At 56.4% G+C, this 11,982-nt stretch overlaps 1 protein-coding gene across 1 annotated transcript; it reads right to left on the minus strand.

The window, feature by feature from the left end:
• Positions 1 to 103: 103 nt before the first annotated feature.
• On the minus strand, positions 104 to 11,420 carry ENDOV (endonuclease V). The gene is made up of 8 exons (XM_026861316.1): positions 11,175 to 11,420; positions 9,902 to 10,036; positions 9,673 to 9,712; positions 9,458 to 9,570; positions 9,281 to 9,349; positions 8,710 to 8,838; positions 2,855 to 2,931; positions 104 to 1,824 (listed from the first exon to the last, which is right to left on the minus strand). Exons 1-8 carry the CDS (start codon positions 11,418 to 11,420, stop codon positions 1,797 to 1,799), a joined length of 837 nt encoding a protein of 278 aa, XP_026717117.1. The 3' UTR covers positions 104 to 1,796.
• Positions 11,421 to 11,982: the final 562 nt, after the last annotated feature.

Genomic DNA, 11,982 nt, shown 5'->3' on the forward strand with positions numbered 1-11,982 from the left:
CCCCCCCCCCCCCAGATCAAAGGAACACGCTTCCACTGCAACGTTTTTCCCTCCCCAGTCTCTGTCCACCCACATAACAAACTCCCGCGTGAAAAGGGCTTTGTGCTTCCCAGGAGACAACCAGCTCCTTCCCCGGGCTGGAAAACTGCAGCTGCTTCAGGCTTTGTCTTTCAAGCAGCTCCACCAGCACAGCTTTTTTGGGAATCACCCTCTCAGCCCCTGCCCCCCTCTTCAGGGCCCCCACGGCTCGGCCCCACAGAGCTCCCCGAACCGAGGGAGCCAAGTTTGTGGCTTCCTCCCGTTCCCCCTCCAGGTTCAGGGCGTTGTGCTGGAGGAGGAAGCAGCCCAGGCTCGGCTCTAGCAGATGCTGCACAGACACGCGACGGGGGCTGAACGTCCTCTACACAGCACCGAGACTGAGGTGGCGGCGAGAAAAGAGCAACAAAAGCTGTAAGATAAAAATTCATGCACAAGCGAAGTGCTTGGCAGCATTTAAAACAGCCCCCAGGAGTCCCGGCCCTGAGCCCCCCTCTCCAATCCCAGGAAAAGAGCCTTTCTGCTCTTCAGGCTGGAAGCTCACACAGCCATGGCTTTTTTAAAACCATCGTGCCGGAGGTTTGGCTGTGCTCAAGAACTCGTGCATCTGCTCCAATTTTCTTTGGAAACAGTGAGGAATAACCTGTGTGTCCAGCCAGGAGCCCCCACCTTTGGAGGAAAAGCTTTAGCCCTGCAAACTGGCTGAGACTTGCTGCATCGATTCAGGGATAAAACTGTTTGTTTTGGGCTCTGCTGCTAAAGCGAAGCTTGGCTGACGGTTTAACCCGGGGTTGGTCCAAGGGTGCTGGGCACTGAGAGCTGCCTCCTCCGAGCGCTCCCAGCCCAGCCTGCAAAACTCAGCCCTGGGATCTGGCCACAGGGACGGATTTGTGTAGCAGGAGGGACCCCCCCTCCCCGTTCTCCCTGACGGGAGATTCTCCTTCCCCCCCACAATGACCTCTCCTTCAGGAGGCGCAGGGCTGCACCGCCAGCCCCTCTGTCCCCGCAGCGGGTGACCGTAACGCCGGGCCCGCGTGGGCACTGTCACACCAGCAGCACAAGTTCCCTCCAGCACCACGTGCCCGGCGCGGGCCACGACCTGCCCGCAGCCACCGAGGCAGCAGGCACGCAGCAGCCACCGACACCGGGCAGACACAAAACTTCTCCGGTAGCAGAGCGCTGATGTCTGAGCCTCTTCCAAAACCCGCAGCAGAGAGTTGGCTCCATCCCCTCCCTCGTGAGCCAGACGCCCACCTGCCCAGCTGGCGGGGTCGGGGGGAGCTGGGCGCGGGGCTCCTGCTCCGCGGGGGCGCACAGAGCAGGGTGAGAGTGCAGACCGCAGAGAGGGGGGGAAGCTGTTCCAAAAAAAGATGAGAAGGGAAGTCTCTGTGCTACAGGGTGTGGCAGGAGCCAAAGGCCAGCTCTGGAGTTTGTTTATAACCGAGTTAAATGCCCCAGCATCTCTCTGTAAATCACCTGCAATTCCCCAAGTACTTGAGAAAGCTGTTGCAAATTTACAAGTGTACATTTGCTTACACAAATATTTTTACAATGCTTAAAAATCAACCCTGAGAAATATGCTCGCAACATTAGCCTGGAGCAGAGCAGCTCTGCCTGCCCACCAGACCCAGGCACGGCCTCTGGCCTCGTCCTGCCCCGGCCTCGCCGCACTCCCCCGGGGTGGCACCGGGCAGAGCCACAGTCGTGGTGCAGAGGAGGATCCAGCACAGAGGAGCCCCACAGCTTCTTCTGCCATCAGACTAATCATCCAGTCCGGCCTCATTTTTTCTGTGAGAATCAAAACCAAGGAAGGGTCACAGACTTAAAAAAAGTGGAAACCAAGATGACCAAGTATCGATGTGAGTAAGGGGCTCAGATACACAGGTTGTGAGATACACAGTCATAAATGGAACGAGTTGGTTTGTTCTGTGGCACAGACCTCCAAACCAGCCAGACTTTGTGAGGGCTCGAGCTGTGGCAGGAGGGCATTAGAGAAGAAGCTCCAGCACAAACGGGGAACACCCAGCCTGGCACTGCGCAGGGCCACCCCCACTGCTCTGTAGCTGCCGCTACAAAAGCAGAGAAAGCTCCTTCCTTCACTTCTGGCCACAGGACTCCGAGAAGCGAGGAGCTGTGAGAGCACGAGGAGTTGCACCACCCAGGTGCCCGAAGGAATCCCAAAGAGCTGCCTCAGCCAGCGAAGGGAACCCCTGACTGCTGCCAGCGGGCTCCTTCACGCTGGCCCCCCAGGACGCCCAGAGCAGAGCAGGCTTCGGGTGCCAACACCCTTGGCTCACCCCCGAGCTGCTCTTCGGGGCCACCCACAGCACCTGCCCAGCCCGGTACTGGTGTGGGTCCCAGGGGTCCCAGGCACAGACTCTTGGGAGCCACAACACAAGGAACTCCAACGTGCCGGCAGCCTCGTGATGGATTTACACCCGTGGACACAGCAGCTGCTGGTCGATGTTATGTAAGAGAGGGGGAGTGTGGCCCTCCCCTCACTTTCTGGGGGCAGAACCCAGCTCCCCACAGGGTGTTTCTGTTCCCCCTCATGTCACACCTGTGTCTTCGCTTATCGCAGGCACCAGAATCAGACCAAATCCCCACCGTCAGGCCAGGACATGGTGCTCTGCAGGAGAATCGTGGGGAGCAGCATGGCCACGGTCACCAGAAATCACCCTCGGTGGCAGCAGCGTGTGTCCTGCTGTCACCTGAGCTCACCTGGGAACCCCGCCTGCCCCTGTAATGCCATTACTGCCTCGTTACATGAGCAGATCCCCTCTGGAGAGGCAGCTGCCTGGGCTGCCCACACACCTACCTCTCTGGCCCAGAAGATACAGCCTCGGGTGGTGAACACAGCTGCTTCCGAATGTACTCCCTCGATCTGATATCGGCCTGCAATTAAGGAGGAAAATGAGTGAAAATGGATTGATCGGCCTGCCCGGTGCCTCCCCTTTGTTGTATCTCGGTATGTCCCTGAGGTCAGCACATCACAAACAGCTCTGGTACAACTGTGTTGCAAAGATGAACCCGCACGTTTCTTTCCCTGTGTGGTTTCTGCATCGTGCTGCAAGCTGCCTGGGAGGATGGAGACTTAAAATGAAGAAATAGAGGCTCCTGGAGCAAACAGCCTTACTGGAGTACAGTCCATTTCAGGAGCAGAAATGACATTTTCTGAACCCTTCCTGTTTGCCCCTTTATTTCTCATAGGAGTAAGGAGGTGAGACACCGGGCACAGGCAGCTCCTGCCCAAGGTCTGCTCAGCCAAGAGCCAAGGGGGGAGCCAGGCCGGGCCGAGTGCCACCCGCCTTCACCACGGGGCCCACCAGCGCAGCAGCAGGCGCTGACCCAGCCGCAGCCCCGCTGACACTGAGCGGTGGCTGCTCATCGGCCAGGGACGTGAGGGGCCAGCAAGGATTTCCAGAGGCTTAGTAAGGAGAGCTGCTGACTGGCAGAGGGAGTTGCTGAGGTGACGGGCTGCTCTGCCATCGTGCCTTTCCGCAGAACCACCACCTCTCTCTGAGCCCTGACAGCAGAGCCAGGCTGGAGGAGGCCTGCGAGGCTGAGAGCCGTCTGGTGCTCTCGTCCTTCGAACAGACCCAGATGAGTTCTTCCACACGTGGGCACCCCCCAGTGCAATGCAGGAACGGGCAGGGGGCAGCTAGGCCCCTCCACAGCCCCCCCCAGCAACAGCTCGTCACTATCTGATGAGAGACGGGACAGACTTGAAAGAAAAGGGAGGGCAGGGGTAAATCTTCCTTCCTTTGAGGAGAGACTCCAGAAAGCAAACCAGCTGCTGCGCCACCCCCACTCCCAAAGGGACCCCGTGCCACGGTCACACGCAGATCTCCGTGGTGCTGAGCAGCTCCCGTGCATCAGCAGAACGCTCACAGATAAAGATGCCCAGAACAAGCGACTCCCCCTTCAGCCCGGGACTCTGCCCGCTCTTCTATTTGTTGGGATCTTCACCCCCTCTGCTCGAAGCTATCAGAATCCTCCAGCCTACACTGAGGTACAAAAGCAGGATGCCCCTGGGCCCTGGGAAGTTGTTGGGAGTGCCAGAACCTTATGGATGCAGAGGCAGATCTCTGCAGCACTGCAAGGCAACTTAGCACAAGACAGCGGCTCACAGATCCCTCCTCACAAGGTGGAGAACTCCTGGGGCATTTTATTGACTTGGCCCAGAGCAGCAGAATGCCCCCAGGACTCTGCTGCGCTAACCTTTGCCGTGCGCCCAGTGAAGCAGGAGCCGTGTCCCAGGACTCTGCGTCCCAGGCAGGCGCAGGCTGCAGCCTCCAGGCTCACAGCACCCTGCGACCCTCCACAGCTGTGACACGGGGATGTTCCCACCGGATCAGCCTGTCTGGGCACTCATCAGCTGAGAAATTCCTCTGCCCTCCACAGGAAACTGTGAATTGAGAGGGGGAACAAAGCTATGGAGAGGGCTGTGAAGAGTCTGGGAACGTGGCAACCCAGCAGGCGAGTTCTCAGCAGGACACGGGATGAAAAGAGAGAAGCTGGCATCGCCCGTTCTTGTACCCATCGCTCTCCTTCCTCCGTTCCAGCAGCTGTGCGCTGCAGCAACAGATGGAGCAGCACACCACTCGTCTGCTGCATATCCTTTTCCCTAGGCAAGAGCTTGGCTCGTCCTGCCTACGCGCCGGATGGGCTGGCTGTGCGATGGTAATTATGCAGCTAAAGCAGGTAAAAACATCCACTAAAAGCAAACAGAGACAAGACACAAGCCCAGCCTTGGCTCTGGCACGTCCTGGCAGCAGTGGCGAGGCAAGTGACTGACACCCCTTCCGTGCTGTCCCACCAGGGAGCCCAAAGGCAAAGCTGCCAGGGGGGCCGAGGGGAGCAGGTCACACGCCAGCCCGTACCTGGGCTCTGCTTTCCAGTGCCAAAACCAAAAGGAGGGAAGTTGACACTCCACCAAATTCCTGGTTTACTGCCCTCCTCGTTTGAAACCGAGCTTGGAGCCATCACCAAACCTCATCAAACCCGTCCTCATGCAAGTGTCTGGTTCCTCCCTTCCTCTTCTGATACTCTCCTGGGATGTGACTCCTGCCGTGCCGTATCCGCAGTGCAGGACAGGCCGTGGCCAGAGCGGGGCAAGAACACCCATGGAAATCCCAAGAGCTGCAAGAAAGTGTTGCTGGACAACGACTGGATGTTCTCGTCCCCCAGAAGCGTTACTGTCCAGCCTTCCAGCGCTGCACCGTACTAGCAGAAGACTCTCAGATGCTATCACAGCCACACAGGTCCTGGGCTCTTGGACAACTTTGAGAATGGGCAGTTGATTTTTACATTCCCTCAAAGTTTTTTTTTTTCTTTTTTAGAAACTTCCTTTCTCAAAACCACTGCTATGCCGTGACATTTTAGAGCAGCTGCTGCGCCCCATCTCAAAGGCTGAGTGTCTCTCTCCAAGAGCAGTATGTGACCTTCCCAGCTGGAGAAGCTTCACAGCATATGATGATCACGCTAATAAAGTGGGTTAACGCATCCCCAGTGGCTGTCCTTGAAACATTTGCTACTTTCATCGCTGTCCTACTTCTGAAGAGCCTCTCCTGCACCCCCAGAAGCTCCCCACCACCCTCCACCCCTGGCACTCCCAGTCAGGCCGCTCGGGCAGAGGCTCTGCCTCACCGCTGGAAACGCAGCTCCACAACTGCTTAACAATCCTGCAAGCTCAGGAATGAAAAATAGTTACATAAGGGTGGTTTGTTTGTGAGGTTTTTTCCCCTTCTCTCTATAATTGGACAGTTTCATAACTGAACTGACAAATAACTTTGATCACTCTTCAGGATAAGAGATTACGTGATGCATTTTATAACAAGGGAAGGAGGTGGTTCAATAGAGTCCCTACGGGGAGACCAAGGTACCAAGAGTCACATCTACAAACTATTTTTCTAGGGAAGAAAAACTCCAACCAGGTTCTGCTGGTAACATAAGCTAATGCTTGATTAGGTGGCAAGTTACTGGCCAGTCCTCACTCCTAACGCAGTGCTGTGAGACAGCTTAACCCGCCGTATTACCCAAGAGGCTAATCAATAAGATGGATAACTGTCCCGCAATAATCCTCACAGGTTGTTTCTATTTTCAGAGGGGACTAGTGCTGGCATTAGGAATTGTGGCTTCGCCTGTTCTGCGAGGGGCAGTGCTGATCCCTGGGTACACAGCAGGCTTGCAGCGGGGCGCACCTCTGAGGGGAGCTGACTTCCAGGGTATCGGCTACTGATCTCCCCGCTGGGCAGCAGGAGCTGGTCACAGAGGGGGGATGGCTCCTTCCTCAGCTCTCCTGTGGGCAGGTGTTTAATATCTCACACGAAGGCCCTGAGCAGGCCTCCTCCTGCCCTCGGTGGGCTGGAGCAACATCAGGCTGCTCCGCCAGGCACAGGGCGAGCAGCAGCAGGGCACGGCGCCAGCTGGAGCCCAGCGGCTCGTGGCCTGAGCTGGAGGCGGGCACGCAGGCAGCCAGGAGTCAGTGCCAGCGTGACCCTCGGCAGCCGGAGGGCGTCAAAAGCTCCTGTCTCAGCGCTGGGGCCAGGCTCGGGGCGTGGGCACGGCTGAGAGAGGCTCTGACCCCGCCAGAAGCGGGCAAGGGCAGCTGCTCTCGGGAGGGGCTGGCATCGTGCTGCTCGGCGCGAAGGCTCTGCCTCGCGTTCTGGGACAGCTCCTGCCCACCTCAGCCCCGGTCTGGGCAGCTCCAGGTGACCAACCCTCTGCAGAGGAACCTCAAAATCTCACAAGCTGGCTGGGCAGAGATCACCCCCACGCAAGCAAAATCCTCCCCAACTGGCCTTGCACGTACACACGGAGTAAGGACTAAGTGGGATGTAAATACCGGCTGTAGGTGATCGTGAACTTCCCTCTGCTCTCTTTGAAAGATCACTTCTCCCACCTGCGTGGCAGCCACAGTTCCTTTGGCAGCGTGACCACACTGTGGGCTGAATGCAAATCCAACTGTTTCTGATCGCTGCCTAGACAGCGTCGGGTGCCCAAGAAGCACAACACGCCCCACGCAGACTGGGCAGCCGCACCTCGAGGGAAGCAGAAGGTTCCCCCACCAGCTGCCCAGCACCACACGCTGCCTCCGACGAGCCAGAAACAGCCTCGGGCCGTACGGGCAGCTGAGCTCTCCTAGCAACACTACGCTTCTGGGGCAACCAGAACTTACAGACTAAAACCTGATGCTCCAGAAATCTTCCAGCACCCTGGGAAAGCCGTAAGCACATCGCCCATCAGCTCTGCGAGCTTGTCCTGGGGACACAGCAGAGCAAAAAGGCCAAGGAAATCACCCAGGGCAGGACTCCCCACAGCCTTCTAACTCCAGCGTTAGGTGCTCGAGGGCTGAGGCTTCCAGCCCTGTGCCAAGATCTGTGAGCTACTACACCGAGGAACTGAGACAGGGAGAAGTCCCACGGAAAGGTTTAAGTGTCCTTACCCCCTGCCATTCCTCTACCTCTAGAGTAAACCCCCTCCCTTTTGGGTTTTTAATCTCTCTGTAAGTGACAACAACTCATTCCATCACTTTAAATCAAGGTTGTAGAGAACTGGATGAGCCTCAGAACACAGACCAATACTGGAGATAGTTGGAAATGAAATGAGGGTGATGAAAAGCTCCAAGACACCTTTTTGTTTCCAAAGGGAACGCTTCTCCCCTCTCCTCTGAACACGCCGAACTGCAGAGCTAGCTCAGAGCTCTGCGGAGGCATCTGTCCCTTGCTGGAAGCGATTACATAACCAGATCCACCAGCCTACTCCCGTCTGGCAGGTAGTGGTTTATGAGCTCAGAAACTCCAGTTCTGGTATGGCCACTTCAAGGTTTGTTTTGCTCTAAGGTGTTAGATTTTTGCCTGGTTTTTAACTATAGACTCGAGACTGTTTTCCGAAAACACTGCAGTACCAGTGAGAAGCTCCTGTGTGCAGAGACTGCGGAAGAGCCCTCAGCAGGATCAGCTCAGCGCCGCTCCGAGGAGCTGCAGAGCAGAGGTGGCCGGGCACGGGGGCACCAGCGGCCTGTGCCCGGGCCCTCACGGACACCGACACCTCCAGCGGCCCCGCCGGGGCTGCCCGGCCCCGGCCACCAACTGCGGCCTGACCCCGAGAGAAGGGAAGCACTCGCCAGGCTAGGAGTCCCAGAGGCTTTGTGCTTCTCCAGATCCTCTCCTCAAGCCCTGCTGTGATTTAATTAGCCTGAAGCCGAGCCTTGGTGGCAGCTGCGGCTCAGTGATCCAGTGCTGTCACCTACTGGCTGAGCCCGCAGCTCCCTGCGGAGTGCGGCAGCGGGGCAAAGCCCAGAGGAGCAGCACTGCGGTCTGTGCCGGGCTCAGAGTGCCCAGGCGAGCTGCACTGCCAGCTCCTCTCTATTCACATCAGCGTCACACAAGCTGCCTGCAGAGAGCAACCAAGAAATCAGTCAGGGTCTGCAGTAAGGGCTGCGCGTGCTTCTGGGCACCGCGTCAGAAGCAATGAGGAGGAAGGATCAGTGAACTACCGCGTAGCCACCACCACCCAGGCTGGGGAGAACAGCCCGGCAAGAAGGGTGCCAGCGGCAGACAAGGCTCTGAAACTTCCCCAGAGGCTTGGCAGCCCCAGCCCCCGCCGCTGCCTGCCTGTCTGCCTCCCTGCCCCGGGCCTGCCCGCCCCTCCTCGGCCCTGCTTCCGTACCTGGCGGATGGGCTCCGGGATCCGGTACCTGCAGCAGGACCTGACGAGGCGCACGGCTGTCTGCAGGCACACCCTGTGACCCACAGAGACATAGAGCGGCTTCGAGCTGTTCTTGCAGCTCCGCAGGGCCTGTGCATTCAGAAATGAGAAAGATCACATACTTAAGAGCCTCATTTTAACAACTACAGAGCAACAGATGATTTACAAACTAGCCAGTTGCCTTCAGAAGGCAGCTCCCAGCCTTCTTAAACCTCTTCTACTTCCCAGTATCTCCTGGTAGGGACCATTCGCCCTTTGGGACCCCCGTAGCCCTTCCCCACCTGCCTCACGCTGCTCTGGGAAGCGGCACTCGGGTGCCACAGCCACGAACACACCCAACGCCTGAACTTCCATCTCCCTCCACCAGTATCTGAGCTCACAGAAAGGGGAAACCAGCGTCACTGGTCACCAGTCCACACCGTGTCCTCCTGAACTAACGTCACTGAAACCGTCCCACTAGAGAGACAACGTCCTCCAGTGCTCCCAGCTGCACAAAGATGGCCAAGCAAACAGGAATCTCCCCGCAGCTCACCATGCCCAGGACGCGCCCCGAGGCGCCTGTCAGCGGGAACGTATCTCCCTCCCTCCGCAGGGAGCGAATCTAGGGAGAAACCACACAAGGTCCATTGGTTAGGAAGCACGGGTATGTGGCTGCCCCAATTCTCTTGGGATCTTAAAGAGTGGAAATAAATGCCCCGCCTGGCCTAACCTGCTCTCTGTGCAGCTCATCCCTGACCAAGCCATCCACCTGCAGGAGGTTCTTGGCCACCCCGACGCACGGTAGATCCGTCAGGACGCCGAGGTGACAGGCCACACCAAATCCTGCCAACAACCAGTCACTGTCACTGCAGGACACCAGGGAACAGGCATCTCGAGTGGCAGCACGGGGAGCCTGGAGAGCAGGGCTCTCCAGTGAAGTCCTACCTCTGGGATGGAGCAGGCCATTCCCATCTACGAGAAGGACCTGAAAAAGTAAAAAAAAAAAAAAAAAAAAAGTTATTTCCTGCACACTGAAAGCTGCTCCAGTAAACACAGCGACGCTGGCCCTGTGAGGAAGGAGAAGTCTCTCTGACCTCTTCCTTCTCTCTGTAAGGGCCTTCCTGTGGTGCTGTCTACACCAGACTCTAAATTGGGACAAAGAAATATACCACACCTGAGGTTTGAGCTTGGGCTGCTCCCGCTGGAGTCTCTGAACAGCTTCCACCAGGAAAGGGACCTCTCGGAAGGCCAAGAATCCTGCCACGTACGGGGTGCTGACAGCCACCATCCGGCAATCCTCGTGCAGCACCTGGGAGCAGCGGGACAGCGCGGGGACACTGACCTCGGGGGCTCGGCAGGGCGCTTCCTGACCGCTTCAGAGGCACCTCCTCTGGTTTACATCCCTTGCTCTCATCTTAATTTAAAATACTCTGCTCCCGGATCTCTCCCACAAAGCTAAGGCCGGTGGGTTGTGTCAGTGGGTCTCTCAGAGAAGGGATAACGGGAGAAGAGAGCGGGACATCACCTACCCTGCCCCGCCTGCGAGTGAAGTCCTTGAAACAAAATGAGGGCAGTTATTCAAACAGACCTCAAAGTTCCCCCAGTCAGAGCATTATCAAAGGGCGTCTGTCCCTATGCAGGGAGAGGCCGAAAGAAACCCTGTGAGACAGGACCAAAAAAACGTTCATGCCGGGCAAATCAAGAATCAAGGCAGGATTTTAAATTCAGTTCATAAAAATCCCAGTGGCCAATATCAAACTTTATTTCTCTGCTTGTTGTAAGTTTTATAGTTAAAAGATAACTTTTATATCATTCTGAAAGCTGGGAAAGAGACCAAAAATCTTTATTAATTCAAGTAAAATGACTGTGGGATGTGGGATTCATGGTGATTTTGAGAAGGATTTCATATGTTACATCCCATATTATTAGTTGATTCGCAGCAAGAACTCACAAACAAGACATCTGCTGCTTGAGTGCTACAAATGCCTTAATCTCCTCTCCTGATCGGTGCTGAGTAACGCTGGTCCTTGTTGTCTCCTTCTGGGTAGTGGCCAAGACTGATTATTTTCAATAGACGCCTCAACCAGTGAAAGCCTCCTGTGCCTGACCAGGGACTACACCTCACCGCGGTGTTTTTTGATTTACCAGCTAACTCCGACACGTACCAAAGCGCTCTCTCCACGCCCTGGAAGTCCCCAGTAACCCTACGAACCTCTCGCAGTTAGGAGTGGTTTGCACCACATCTTCCTTACGTGTATTTTTTTTTTTTTCCTCTACCTTTCTCTCAGAACGTACAGGTGGGAGCTCTGTTGAAGAGGCACGTGCTAAGTTACTGCCTGGGAGGCAGAGGGACGGCAGGTAACGGCCTTTGTGTGAGTTTTTCTGTGAACCCACGGTCGCGCCCCAGGCCACGGCCCCGCGGAGGGAAGTTGTTCGCTTGCCGTTACCTCGAGAGCCGGGTAGCTGAGAACCACCAGGGACGCGCAGGCGCTGGTGTCATCTCCTTTGATATAGGACAAGTCAACACCTCCCACTCTCTCCAGTCCTGCAAAACTTGAATCTTTCTGCCACTCCTCGGTGTCCTCCTCAACCACGCTGGCCTGGAGCCGGGCCTGCTCGCTAGCCGAAGGGCACAGGGCCGCGGTGAGGCGGCGGCCGCCCCTCGCCCCTTGGTTCTGACCTGCAGACCCCATTCCTGGGTTCTTCAGCCCCTCTCTAAATCTGACTGGCCGTTCAGTCCTCCTCGTTACAAAATACACTTATTCAAACTCTCTATACTTGATATTTGTGCATTCCTCCCACACACAATACTATGTGCCATGTGCTGTTTGCTCTACACCATCTCTTAATACTACTTTTGCTCTGTTTTCCAGCCTGAAGGAATCGCTCATTCCTTACCTTGATGCCAAAGACTCTGAGTTAGCTACAGAGCTGCAAGACATGTTCCCTGATGAGATTCTTCTCTCCCACGCTACTGCCACCTGGAAAGCTGCTGCTCTCTTCAAAAGAGAGCGCAGGGAAGGCTAGGACTGCTCCCTCCTGAGCCGCAGGGACTTAGTGCTGCAAACACGGGGCCTCGGGGGCTTGGGGTTTGTGGTCGTCATTTGTTTCGGGGGGCTTGTGCGTTTTCCTACCAACTTCAGTACCAAGAGTGTAATGGAAAGATCAGATGCTTTCATGCATCAGAAAGACGATGGAGAAGCAGGAGGCTGCACCTGGAAGCAGAGACTCTTGAAGGCATCCTAAAAAAAAAAA

This window comes from Athene cunicularia (genome assembly GCF_003259725.1).
Source record: "Athene cunicularia isolate RWA chromosome 18 unlocalized genomic scaffold, athCun1 chr18_part1, whole genome shotgun sequence".
Lineage (NCBI taxonomy): Eukaryota > Metazoa > Chordata > Aves > Strigiformes > Strigidae > Athene > Athene cunicularia.

Bases quoted from the DNA above. Each gene is read 5' to 3' on its own strand.
- ENDOV (XM_026861316.1), bottom strand. From the start codon at position 11,420: ATGGGGTCTGCAGGTCAGAACCAAGGGGCGAGGGGCGGCCGCCGCCTC. The intron at 8,839-9,280 runs GTGAGCTGCGGG...CTGAATGCACAG, and splicing joins CGGGGCGCGTCCTGGGCATG to GCCCTGCGGAGCTGCAAGAA. The intron at 2,932-8,709 runs GTACGGAAGCAG...CCTTAATTGCAG, and splicing joins TCCCGGAGCCCATCCGCCAG to GCCGATATCAGATCGAGGGA.